A 13,343-nucleotide genomic window follows, 5' to 3' on the forward strand; every position below is an offset into this window, starting at 1 on the left:
TTGGTCGATGTGGTTCCGTTGAGCGTTTGCTTTTTCGAACCCCAGCGCTCGTTTTGATGGCGCCTCCCCTGCAGCTGTGTCTTCTGCCCTTGCCCTCACTAACGCACCTCGATAACGATCTTCGTCTATCAATTCTAGTTTTTGCTTTGTTTTCCGTATATCTTCAATCCATTTCCCCGGCGCTCGAGCTTCCTGTTTAAGCAACGTACGGAGCAGTGTCCTTAACTCCGTCTCTTTCTGTTTTTCCTCAAACCGTATACAGGTTGCCCTCTCTATTGCTTCAATTTTTATAGTTTCTTTACACAGCTCCCACTGTTGCCAAAGGTGCATATTTTTACTTGGGTTTATTTTTTCAATTTCTTCTTTTACTATGCGGGTAAAATGTTCATCCTGCAAGAGTTTATTATTGAATTTCCACATTTCCCACGAAAAAGAATTCCCTCTCTTTACCCATCCAAAAGAACATTTAACTAAACAATGGTCTGAAAACGATACCGGCTCTACTTCATAACTATTGCATTCAGGTAAGATGTCGAGGGATGCATAAATGCGGTCCAGCCTTGCATGGCTCGAACCCTGGAAGTGCGTGAGCTTTACGGTGCGGGCTCCCTCGAGACACTCTGCCACATCCTCGAGGTTACACTCCTCAACAATTCGCGATAGCACTTCAGTGCTTGCGTCTCGGTATGGCCGCCGGCTTGTCTTGTCTCGCGCACTAAGGACGCAATTAAAATCACCTAGGACGATCAGTTGTCTATCGGTGCAGAGCCGCTGCTGGATGCCTTGAAAAAACTGCGCCCTTTCATCTGCTACATTAGGCGCGTAGAGACAGACTGTTGTGTTCCAAGTGCTGTGCTCGTCCGTTCCATTGTGAATGGAGCAGTGCGCGCTAATGAACAGGCCCGCACCCCTCTTTGCGCTTCGCCGGGAGGACTCGCCGCTTGCCTGCGCTCAGCGGGACGCCCCCCACGGTGGGCTCCCTCGCCCTCCTCTGGTTCTGGGAAGCAAGCCCCATCCCCGGCCTCCGTTCCCTCCGTTCTTCGCCCGGCAGTTCGGCCTACGCCTCGGCCGACGCTGGTCGCACCCTCTTATCTAGTAATAAACGAAGTTAACAGTTTAACAGTAGCGCGTATGGCTTTTCTCCATCGACGACGCGCAAACACGACAGTGGCGACGAGGATGGGATTTGACCCGCGCTACGCAACGCTATTGACAAGCCATGGCTACGCGAGGGTTAATACCAGAATTCAACGGCTCCTCTTGGTCATCGTGGGTTGGACGCCTCCAGTTCTACTTCGAGGCTAACAACATCACAGACCCAGCCTTGAAGAGGGCCAACCTGCTAACGCTGTGCGGGGAGCAGACTTACGACACTGTCTGCGCCCTTATTCAGCCAAGCACACCAGCGGAAGTGCCTTACGAAGAAATCGTTGCAGCCCTTCAAAAGCACTACGACCCGAGGCCATCTGAAGTTTACAGCCGAGCCCGCTTCCAGCGACGAGATCAGCTGGAAGGCGAAACTGTGAGCGCCTACGTAGCAGCGCTCAAGAAGCTTGCAGCTGACTGCAATTGTGGGACGCTGACCACAGCCAGGACAGCTACCGGGCAGCACGAAGACACAGCATCTGCTAACACCACCATGCTTCCATTGGACGTCATGTTACGTGACAGATTTGTGTGTGGACTGAGTGACGAGTCACTACAGCAGCGCCTATTCGCTGAGAGACACCTCACGTATAACAAAGCTTACGACATCGCCGTGCGAGCGGAGAGCGCCGGTCACCAGCAGAGAGCGATGCGCCGGAACACCGAGCCGGTACATCAGACAAGCAACCAGGTACGCAGACCTTCTGTTGTTGCAAAATCGGTCAAGAATGTACAACGCTGCTGGCGGTGTGACGGCCAACACAACGCCCAGGGATGCCGATTCCAGTCAGCCACGTGTAATTTTTGCCACAAGCAAGGGCATATTGAGAAAGCATGCATTACGAAGCGGAAGCTTGCCAAGATAAAGTCGCCTTCTCAGCCTAACCACAGCGTAGACGCCTCAGAGAATAGGCCGCCATCTGATGCCCACGGAGCAACATCAGCAGTATCATCAGTGTTGTACGACCTGAACACCGTGAATCTAGGCACGCGTCCGAAGATTTTTACCGAAGTTACAGTACACCACAAACTGATTAAGTTCGAGGTGGACTCAGGCGCAGCCTGTACTCTGATCAGTGAGGCCACATTCCGAACTTCGTGGCCATCAGACGCACCACCCTTGCAACAAGACGACACGCACCTGCGAACGTGGTCAGGACAGAACTTGCCACTATTGGGATCTGCCAACGTGCGGGTTTGTTACAACGGCCAGACCCATACGCTACCTCTCCTTGTTGTGAAGGGCTCAGGATCAAGCCTTCTAGGGAGAAACTGGTTTTCTCCATTAGGGGTGACGATATGCGGCATACACCAAACGCCGAGCCACAACGGCATTGAGCAATTGCAGGAGAAATACGAAAGAGTATTCTCTGAAGAGATTCCAGGAAATGAAGGGCCACCAGTCACACTGGAGTTGTTAAGCGGCGCGCAACCGAAGTTTTTGAAGGCCAGGCCAGTACCCTTTGCTCTCAAAGCTGCCGTTGAAAGGGAGTTAGACAAACTGGAGCAGCAAGGTGTCATCGAGCCGACACAACATTCGCAATGGGCCACACCACTGGTTGTAGTTCGCAAGAAGAACGGAACCATACGCCTCTGCGGAGACTACCGGAGCACCGTAAATCTTGCGACTAAAGCGTCGTCTTACCCTCTGCCTACACCTGGAGAAGTGTTCAGTATACTACGCGGCGCAAGAGTCTTCAGCACTCTAGACCTCACCCAGGCCTATCAACAACTGAAGGTGAGCGAACCGACGTCAGAATTACTGACAATCAACACACTGAAAGGCTTGTACAATGTCAAGAGATTGCCCTTTGGCGTAGCTGCAGCCCCGGCCATATTTCAGAAGTTCATGGAGACAGTACTTCAAGGAATCCCAGGAGTTTGTGTCTACCTGGACGATGTAATAATCAGTGGCGCTTCCACGGAAGAGCATGCAGCGCGCCTAGAGCACGTTCTTGAAAGGCTAGCGAACGCAAATTTGCGTTTAAGCAAAGAAAAATGCTGTTTTGCGGTGTCAGAGGTGCAATTTCTAGGACACCGAATTGATGCAGAAGGCATCCACCCGACCGAATACAAAGTGCGGGCGATCACCGAAGCACGGGCACCAACAAACAAGCAGGAGCTACAGGCGTTTCTCGGACTCTTAAAGTTCTACGACCGTTTCTTAGAACAAAGAGCTACTGTGGCCAACGACTTATATCAGCTGCTCCGGAAAGATGTGAAATGGACATGGTCGCCCCGCCATCAGCAGGTATTCGACGCCCTGAAACACCTGCTTCGAAGGTGTACAGTCCTCAGCCACTACGACGAAAGGAAACCACTGCTTTTGTCTTGCGACGCATCTCCGTACGGAGTCGGCGCGGTTCTTTCGCAGACTGACGACCAAGGAAGGGAGGCCCCGATTGCCTTCGCCTCACGTACGTTGTCACAAGCGGAACGCAACTACGCGCAACTGGACAAAGAGGGGCTGGCCATCGTCTACGCGGCAACACATTTTCACCAGTATATTGCCGGCCGAAAGGTGATATTTATAACGGATCACCGACCGCTACTGGGCATTCTGGGGCCACAAAAGCCCATGCCACCGACATTGTCTCCGCGAATGACACGTTGGTGCATCAAGCTCTCAGCGTACGACTACGATCTGGTCTACCGCAATGGGACTAAACATCAGAATGCCGACGCGCTCAGCCGCCTGCCACTGAACGAAACAGTTGACGAACCGCCTCCGCCCGGAGACGTTCTTATGTTCGAAGCACTGCCAGAACCTCCGCTTACAGCAGGCACAGTTGCAGCATCTACGCAGAAATGCGCAACTCTACGCCAAGTTTACACAGCTGTTCAACAAGGCAACGTGCACAAACTCAAAAGGGACAACTTCGACGCTTACCGCAGGCGAGCTACAGAGTTGAGCACCCACCGCGACTGCATCCTATTAGGATCCCGAGTTGTGATTCCGAGAGAGCTACGCGCGCAAGCTATCTCTCTCATCCACGCCGGACACAGGGGCATCGTTGCCATGAAAGCGTGTGCCAGAAGCTATATGTGGTGGCCTAACATTGACCACGACATTGAAACAACAGTCCGAAACTGCAAGCCTTGCCAAAGCAGCCGGAGCAATCCGCCGAAAGCTCCTCTCCCGGAATGGGAAAAGCCACACACACCTTGGCACACCCTGCACGTTGATTTTGCAGGCTCAATTGAAGGCTGCACTTTCCTTGTGCTCGTAGATGCTTACACCAAATGGCTTGAAATAAGGGAAATGCGACAGACCACTTCGGCAGCAGTCATTGACAACCTCCGATCACTGTTCGCAACGTTCGGAATTCCCCGCAAGGTAGTGTCGGACAACGGAACACCGTTTGTATCTGCAGAGATTCTCAAGTTTTATCGCGACAACGGGATCTCATCAGTCACATCGGCCCCCTACCACCCAGCGACAAACGGACAAGTCGAGCGCTACGTGGCCGAGCTAAAACGTGCCCTTGAGAGAGACCAGACAGGGTCGCTGCAGCGCCGCCTTGCACGTTTTCTTTTCAAGCAGCACACAACTGTACAAAACACGACAGGCCAGACCCCAGCGAAAATGATGTTCGAGCGCGAAATGCGGACGCAGCTCACAGCTATTCTCCCCGAGTCAGAAACAGAGACGATCCGGGAAGAAAAACCGATTCCGCGCTGCGGGACACTTGTTGAGGGGCAGCGCGTCCTCGCCCGTCAGTTTCTCAGAAAACCACGCTGGGAGGAAGCTACTGTTGTGCGACGCATAGGCCTGCGCTCTTGGCTTGTCAGCATACATGGAACGGTGGCACGCCGACACCTCAACCAGCTGCGTGGATTTACGACGCCTTCCGAGAGCAGTCCGGCAGCAGCGAGGACATCTGAACCATCCTCCCACATAGCCTGGCATCTTTCCACAGAAGAAAAGACTGCACCCAGGGCAGACCTACAAAGCACAGCGGGCAACATTCAGCCTACAAGTGGTCCTTCCCTGTGCGCACAGAGCCAGCGTGTCTCCACGCGTCCTCGCCGACCCCCTGCACGCTATCAGGCAACTTTTTAAGGAGGAAGGAAGTGTTGTGTTCCAAGTGCTGTGCTCGTCCGTTCCGTTGTGAATGGAGCAGTGCGCGCTAATGAACAGGCCCGCACCCCTCTTTGCGCTTCGCCGGGAGGACTCGCCGCTTGCCTGCGCTCAGCGGGACGCCCCCCACGGTGGGCTCCCTCGCCCTCCTCTGGTTCTGGGAAGCAAGCCCCATCCCCGGCCTCCGTTCCCTCCGTTCTTCGCCCGGCAGTTCGGCCTACGCCTCGGCCGACGCTGGTCGCACCCTCTTATCTAGTGAATGAACGAAGTTAACAGTTTAACAGTAGCGCGTATGTCTTTTCTCCATCGACGACGCGCAAACACGACACAGACAATCCGTGCTATTCAGCGAAAAATCTAGAAGTGCACACCGGCCCGACTCACAAGAAAAATGACCAAGCACTTCAAGCCCCGGCAACTTCTTCACAAAAAGAACACAGCCAGCCGATGTGCCTACAGCGTGGCTAACCAAAGCAAAAAACCTAGGCGTGAAACGTTGCACCATGCTCTCGGTCTCTTCCTCACCGTCAACTTTCGTCTCCTGCACAGCTAATACATCAATATCATGCTCCGTTAAAAGTCGGTACACCTGGCCTTGTTTTCTCTTTCCTGCCAGACCTCTAACATTTAGCGTGGCGACCTTCAACGGTGATGCAGGAGCCATTTTTTAAATAAGAAGAAGAGTCCGAAAGCACGGTGCTTACCTCCCGCGCCTAGCACAAGGCTAGACGCCTCCGTCGCTGCTGGCGCCGTCCTCCTCGAGCTTCTGGCCGTGCTCGAGAGGCGCCGTGTCGCCGGCCCGCCTCTCGCTCGCAAGGTTTGGGCGAAGCTTCAACGTGGGCCTCCTTGTTTGAGGCGCCTTTGCTGGTGGTTCCTCGGAAGTGGGCGTTGCCTCCTTGTCGTCGCCGGTGCTGGTGTCGGCATGTGGGCGTTTCCCGGGGGTAGCGGCCGTGGTCGTCCGACCACCGCAGTTGTGCCGGTGAACCTCGCTCACTTCCTTTGCTTCTGCGTCCTTGGGAGCCGGCAGGCTCTCCGCGTCCGCTGAGGTCTCCTCGCTGAACCCTAGGGTATGGCTGCAGCTGTTTGACCGAACGACCTGCATACGTACGCTGTCGTGTAAGAGACATTGGGTGAGAAAATAAGACGATATTGGCAGCGGTGGGGTTTGAACCCACGCCTCCAAAGAGACTGGTGCCTAAAACCAGCGCCTTAGACCACTCGGCCACGCTACCTTTGATTATGGCTACTACAGCAGGTGGATCCAAGATACGTGACGACAATACTCAATAAAACAATAAGAGAAGTACTGTGGAGCCGAACGGCGGCAACGCGTGTCGAGTGCTGAACCCTAGGGTACGGCTGCGGCTTTTTGACCGAACGAGCTGCCACGTACGCTGTCGTGTAAGAGACATTGGGTGAGAAAATAAAAAGGTATTGGCAGCGGTGGGGTCGAACCCACGCCTCCGAAGAGACTGGTGCCTAAAACCAGCGCCTTAGACCACTCGGCCACGCTACCTTTTTTTCTTTTTCTGACATGGTATTTATTATACAGAAAGGGTTATGTACACAGACTATTTAGAATTTCCTCAGGCATTGCTGAGATGCACAACAGAAGGCACAACGTTTTAAAAGACAGGCAAAAATAAGCACCGTGTCACCAGCGGAAACCAATCAGGTTGAAAGTCATTTTTATCATAAGTGTCCTTCAGTTGCAGCATCATTCCGCTAAAATGGAGTCTAGGTGGAACAACAGGTTCAGCGTTGCGATCCGACATGCGCGTCTTCCACAAGCTATGAAGTCCAATAAGGAAAAACATGTCATATGGTTCGTAATCAGGTTGTGTAACTGCAAGATACCGCACACTGTATGAATTTAGAACAAAGTCTTTCTTTAGAGTTCTTTGCAGCACATCCCAAAAAAGAATTGCGTCTTTGCAATTAATGAAACAGTGCTCAATTGTTTTTGGCACATCACACAGACGGCAGTTTACAGAAGATACAAAAATATTTTTGCTATGTGTTAACAGGTAGAGCTTCGGTGTGTAATTTAAAAAAAAATGTTTTCGTGCAAGGATAAATATGCATTTTGTGCACCCTTTTTAACACATCATGACCCTTAAAACTAAAGTATACAGAACGATACAGTGGTGGCGGAAAAAGCATTGCTACCAAATCCTTGTATAGTATCTTGCGCGAAACAGAATATAAGTACTCATTCGAGAATCGTACTGTCAAAAACCTCACCGAAGCATAAACTTCGTGCATAAATCCTAGCAACTGCGGGCGGTCAGTAAAATCTGAAGAAACCACTAAGTCGGGGAGCAGATTCACGAAATTAACTTGTAGGAATGCTCTAGTAATCGGATGTGAACAATCACGAAAAAAGAAGAAACGGGCAACTAACTGCCTTACATACAGATGCACTAAGCCGAGCCCCCCTGCACAAACAGGTCTGAATAGGTTATCACGTCGAATCGGTTCAAAATTGGATGACCAAATGAACGTCGCAAATATTCGGTGAAAACGCTGGATGTAATGCCTAGCACAGTGGAGGACCTGAAGCACATAATAAATTTTTGTCGTCAAAAATATGTTGCAGGCCTAAGCCCGACCGAATATTGAAAGCCGATAGGGGACAAATGTATTAGCATAACGCTGGACGACTGGAACGCGCTCTTTCCAGTAATTTGCACTTGACTTAAAGGCATGTAGTTGAACGCCCAGATATTTAAGGAGCAAACATGACCATTCAACTCCTGCATATAGGGGTGGCGTTGAGCCCCACGAACCAAACCAAAAGCCTGGAACTCTTGGAGTGATTCATCTGAGCACCAGAAACAACGCCAAATTCTTCTACGCTGGATATAACTTTTTCTATGCTTGGTTTGTCAGTGCAGAAAAACGCAAGATCATCCGCATATGCCAGCACTTTAACCTCATTTCCAAGGAGAGGGAAGCCATGAGTTATGTTTCGAAGCCGCTCTCCACGCTGTCACCCGCCGTGCTCGTCCAGAGGGCGACGGTCTGTTCAGCTGCTGGCATTCGAAAGGGTTCTCCTCTCACCCGCCGTGCTCGGTTGCGCTGACCGGCGGTCTGTTGAGTTGTACCTGCTGGGCACCTTGGAGTACTACCCGGAGTCGAACCAGGTTTACAGCAACTTTATTTTAACCGGTCTCTCCTCTCTTTCAAATTACCCCTGACAGCTCGTTAAATAGACTCCCTAAACAAAGCCCCTATCATTGCGCCAATAGGGACGCAGTAAACTCTCTGGGCGGGGCCAATAGGCTCCAGCACAGTTCCTCCTCACTCCCGTCATCCTGTACGCACATCACGCGTGCACATTCCAGAGTTCAAATCCGCCGCCGTGGTCACGTACGTCCTTGCCGGACAGCCCAAGTCCCGTGGGAATGAGCTTCCTGGTCTCCGCGGCTCCTTTACACAAGAGCTCAGCGCTCGCACACACACAAACACACACCTCCACACACCGTGGATGATCTCTGGTTCGGAATAGTGCTGCATCGCCTTGCCGACGCGGGACATCCGGAGTCGTCTTGCGGGCGGGGTTGCGTCGGCGACTTGAAATCCGCGCCAGCCAGGCGATCCGCGATCCAGGGTCACGGGAAATGAACGAAAAGTCACGAACCGCGCTCCGGCTCTCAAGTGCACGCCCTGCAGCTGCGCTCTCGACGAGCAGGCGCCAGTCCAGAAGCCAACGGTGTGGTATGTCGCGTTGATGAGCGCAACACCTCCCCACTAAGTGTGCTGCATAAGTATTTATACTGCAGCCACACACAACACACAAGCGAACAACGCGACGCGGCTGGCGTCAGGTTCAATACCCCCGCCATCCGCGCCCACACGCAATGACAAAGCCCAAAACATTCCTAGGCCATTTACCAGCCTTGACATAGCATCGGCGTTGGCATTTTGAGTGCCCCTTTTATGTTCGATTGTAAGATTGAACCTTTGGAGAGCGAGAGCCCAGCGCGTTATCTTGGCACTATGCGGGCTGGTAAGCGTAAGGTAGATAGTATAAACTCCTTACTAGGATCTGGTGCATACAGCGATGTCGCGCGCCCTAAACACTCTTTAATGCTCTCGAACGCATTCTGTGCCTCGCTGTCCCAAGGTAGCCGATGAGGGGTCCTCCTTTTCGTCAGGTTAGTCAACGGGAGAACAATACGCGAGTAGTCATTGACATACTGTCTGTAGTAGTTTGCCAACACGAGAAAACTCCTCAGCTGCCGCTTTGTCTGTGGCGGGGGAATCTCCTCAATAGCGCTGACCTTTGCAGGATTCACGCTTTGCTTACCCAATCCTACTATGTGACTAAGAAACTCTACCTCCCCTCTTGCGAATCGGCATTTAGCTGCATTCACAGTGAATCCCGCAGCTGCTACGGAACTTAGAACATTGTCGATGTGCCTCAGATGATCCTCCCACGTCTCGGAGAATATGGCGAGATCATCAATGTAAGCGCAGGAATACTCTCTGTGTGGTGCTAATACCTCGTTAATGATTCGCTGGAACGTGGAGCTAGCGTTCCGAAGCCCGAAAGGCATCACTTTCCAAGCGTATTGCCCGACCGGCGTTACGAACGCCGTCAATGCCTGAGACTGCTCATCTAAAGGTATTTGCCAATATCCCCTCAGCATGTCAATGAGGGTGACGTAACGTGCCTTTGCCACCAGAAACAAAAGCTCCGAAGGTATGCTCATGGGGAATGCGTCCGGTTCCGTAACGCTGTTGAGCCTGCGATAGTCGCAGCAGAGCCTTATGCCGCCGTCCTTCTTAGATACACAGACTATGGGATGGGCATGGGCGCTCTCTACCGGAAAAATCAGACCCCACTCACACAGTTCGTTAATCTGCCTTTCCACTTCCTTCCGAAACACCATTGGTACCTCGTACGCATGTCCGGCTACCACTTCAGATCCTGCCTTCAGCCTTATTCTGTGCATGCCAGCGGTGCACTTGCCCGGTTTACTACCAAACACTTGTCCGTGCTCAGCGAGCACCGCGGTCAGCTCCTCCCGTTGCGATGGGGTAAGGTGGCTCAAAGCTTCGCCCGACACGCTACTACCTTCGTCAGACCGTGTTGGAAATGTGGGCACGTCGCCGAAGTCACTGTCCCCTTCGAAACCTGTGCCCACAACATTAACGCGTGCGTGGTAAGCTCGGAGTTTGTTGGCGTGCACAGCTCGACGTGTGCCGCCTTCCAACTCGATTAGGTAACTGTAGGGCCGCAACCTTTGTACAACTTTGACCGGTCCTATCCACTTTCCCATCAATTTGCCTTGGCCTTTCTTCTCCAGCCACAACACTTCGTCCCCTTCCGCGAACTGTTTATCCGTCGCGCGGAAATTGTAGCGACTCGCGTACTTTCTCTGAGCATCTGTGCAATTACCTTCAGCTGTTGCATGTGCCTCAGCTAACCGTTCGCGCAGCTCCGAAAGATATTCCTCAGCTGGGATTGTTAGAGAGTCCGGGACGGACCAGTCCCCACTCCACGACTTCTGCAAGATGGAAAGAGGCCCCACTGGCACCCTCCCGTACATCAGCTCAAACGGAGAGCGGCCCGTCGTTTCGTTAGGTACCTCTCTGTATGCCCACAGCAAAAATGGAACAAATTTGTCCCAATCCCTGCCGTGCTCCTCCACAATACCGAATAACATGGATTTGAAGGTACCGTTCCAGCGCTCAACCAGTCCATTGCTTTGCGGGTGGTCGGGCGTGGAGAACCTTGGGCATGTTCCAAGCCTGGACAGCATCTCTCTAGTTAACTGAGCCGTGAAATTTGTGCCTTGATCACAGCACACCGTTTCCGGTATACCCATGCGTGCAAAGATCTGTAGCATAGCCTCGCACGTAGCCTTCGCTGTCAGCGCGCGCAAGCATACGACCTCTGGCCGCCGAGTGTTAACATCCACAACGCACACCGCGTAACGGTGCCCTCGCGCAGACGGTGGTTCAATTGGCCCTATGCAATCGACGTTGATGACTTGAAACGGGCTGTCTGGTCTAGAGAGGGGTGTGATCGGCACACGATCGAGAGTGCGCGCAGGGGCCTTTACCTGGCATGAATGGCACGTACGGCAGTATTGCTTGACATCTCTGGCTAAGCCTGGCCAGTAAAACGACCCCTTTATTCTCTGAAGCGTTTTACGTTCGCCCAGGTGCCCTGCCCACGCTGAATCATGCGCCAACCTTAAAACCTCCGCGCGCCGTTCCGAAGGTAGTACCAATTGACAACACTCGTGTCCAGCAACTGGCTCTCGATGGAAGAGCAGCTCGTCTCGTATAAGCATGCCGTGCGAGCCCTCTTTAGCCTGTGCCCATGCTTCTTTTAGCGATTCATCTGCAAGCTGAGCGTTCCGGAACAGCTGCCTTGCTGTCTGGTTCGTTTCAGTTTGGCTGGCAGCAGGCTCCGCCTCGACGACGCACGCCACAGCGTCAGCGTGTCCCGTATCTGGCCCGTCTCTATCTGATTCCAGAGCTACTAACTCATCTGCTGGTGTTAGTGCTCTCTCCCCGAGAATCTCATTGTAGTCATCTGGCGTAATTAGTGCATCTACGCCTGCGACTAGCTCATCGGTAAGCGCACACAGCACTCCTCGTTCGGACGGGTTGAACGACACTAGGGGAGCACCCTCCGTTGCCTTTAATGGCACGTAAGCCAGCTCGGCGACTACCTCACTCCCAAGCGCTCCTCTCAGCTTCAGTGTTGACCCCGCGCCTTCATACTCGCGGCAAAGTAACTTACGAAGGACAGTTACATCGGCACCCGAATCAACCAAAGCTCTGAGCTGCTGACCCGTGCTCTCTATTGTGACAATACGTTTGTCGCCTGCCTCGTTCTGTCGCCTGACACTCCCTGTCACCATCTCCTCGCTAACTGGAATTTCCACTCGAGCACCAACCTGCCTTTCGCCTCTGCGACATGCTACTTCCATCTTTTGTTAAGGCCGTTTCTTTTCTCGGGCATTCTCTTGCAAAGTGGCCTCTCTCGTGACATTTATAGCACTGTCGCCCGGGACGCCTCTCAGCCGTGCTGCCTCCTAATTGAGATGATGTAGCGGATCGCTTCTCGGCATGGTGGTTTGCCGTTGCGGACGCAGCTAGTCCTACCGCTGACCTACACCTCCGACTCTCTTCGAAGTTCTCGGCGAGCTCTACTAGGTCACTAGGTTTGAGAAAACCTTCTTTCTCACTCAAGGCAACGTGTGCTCTTGCATCGGCGCTTAAGCATTCCTTCATTCGGTCTGTCACCGTCAGCTGTTTGAACTCCTCAATGGTGCGCACTTTGCAGCTGTCTAGGTAGTAGTCGAGATTATTCTCCAGTCGTATGGAGAACTGTTCCCAGGTTTCTCCTGCCTCTTTGCTGCTTGACGAGAATAATCTCTTGTATTCTGCGGCTGACAGTCGCAGTCCGCGAAGAATTTTGTCTTTCAAAGAAGCGAAGTTTTTCCTCTCGTCTGCTGATAACCGTACGAGGAGCCCTCGCGCCCTTTCGCTCAGCCTAGGTAAAACCAGTCCGGCCCACCACTCGGTCGGGATGTCGTACGAGCATAAGGTCGCCTCCACCTCCTCAAACCATCCAGGCACTAATTGCTCTTGATTCGGCATTGGTGCCAGGACGCCTTTCAATAGGCTCGCGTATTTTAGCCTTCTATCTTCATCTGTTCCAGCATTCGCCGCGACGGTGCTGCCGCTATCGCTAAGCTCCACGCTCTGTCCATAGCGCAATCGCTCTGTTTCTAGAATCAATTTTTGATTCTCTTTCTGGGCCTCTACAATTTTTAGTTGCAATTGCAGTAGTGCCAACTGCTCTGACGTAGCCTCCAGTGCGGAGTCTACCTCATCTTCGCCTGCCTTGCCGGCGGCTGCCAACTCTTCACTCTGATACCCCTCTGCCATTTTTCCTCCTTCCTTAGCGCAATCGCTCCTCAAAACCCAGGGCTTTGACATAGCATGCGCCCGCAGATGCCAAAGGGGTACTCGCCTGACTGCCGCTGGTGTCCCTTGGGGTGGGTCCCCTTGCGCCGGATTCAAGAAGCTGGGAGCGTCTTCACGAATTGGCTTTCCAAGCGATTGTCACGGTCAGGCGTCGTCGTTG

At 52.8% G+C, this 13,343-nt stretch overlaps 2 protein-coding genes and 2 non-coding genes across 4 annotated transcripts in view; all 4 read right to left on the minus strand.

The window, feature by feature from the left end:
* Positions 1 to 12,111, minus strand: part of LOC146204124 (uncharacterized) — a 29,131-nt gene extending 17,020 nt beyond the window's left edge. Inside the window, exons 1-2 of the mRNA XM_084604326.1 lie at positions 11,333 to 12,111; positions 10,218 to 10,612 (exon numbers count right to left, since the gene is read on the minus strand). Coding sequence (XP_084460452.1) covers positions 10,218 to 10,612; positions 11,333 to 12,111 — 1,174 coding nt within the window. The remainder of the gene's footprint in view (positions 1 to 10,217; positions 10,613 to 11,332) is intronic.
* TRNAL-UAG (transfer RNA leucine (anticodon UAG)) lies at positions 6,378 to 6,459 on the minus strand. Its single transcript has one exon. It is a non-coding gene; the product is annotated as a tRNA-Leu (tRNA).
* TRNAL-UAG (transfer RNA leucine (anticodon UAG)) lies at positions 6,663 to 6,743 on the minus strand. Its single transcript has one exon. It is a non-coding gene; the product is annotated as a tRNA-Leu (tRNA).
* Positions 12,112 to 12,118: 7 nt separating the features above from the next.
* On the minus strand, positions 12,119 to 13,274 carry LOC146204129 (uncharacterized). The gene has a single exon (XM_084604336.1). It carries the CDS (start codon positions 13,193 to 13,195, stop codon positions 12,119 to 12,121), a length of 1,077 nt encoding a protein of 358 aa, XP_084460462.1. The 5' UTR covers positions 13,196 to 13,274.
* Between the last annotated feature and the right edge of the window lie 69 nt (positions 13,275 to 13,343).

Source organism: Amblyomma maculatum, chromosome 1 (genome assembly GCF_055883805.1).
Source record: "Amblyomma maculatum isolate TAMU_Amacu chromosome 1, ASM5588380v1, whole genome shotgun sequence".
Lineage (NCBI taxonomy): Eukaryota > Metazoa > Arthropoda > Arachnida > Ixodida > Ixodidae > Amblyomma > Amblyomma maculatum.

What these genes read in the sequence shown, in the direction of transcription:
- LOC146204129 (XM_084604336.1), bottom strand. Translation starts at nt 13,195, where the DNA reads ATGTCAAAGCCCTGGGTTTTGAGGAGCGATTGCGCTAAGGAAGGAGGA.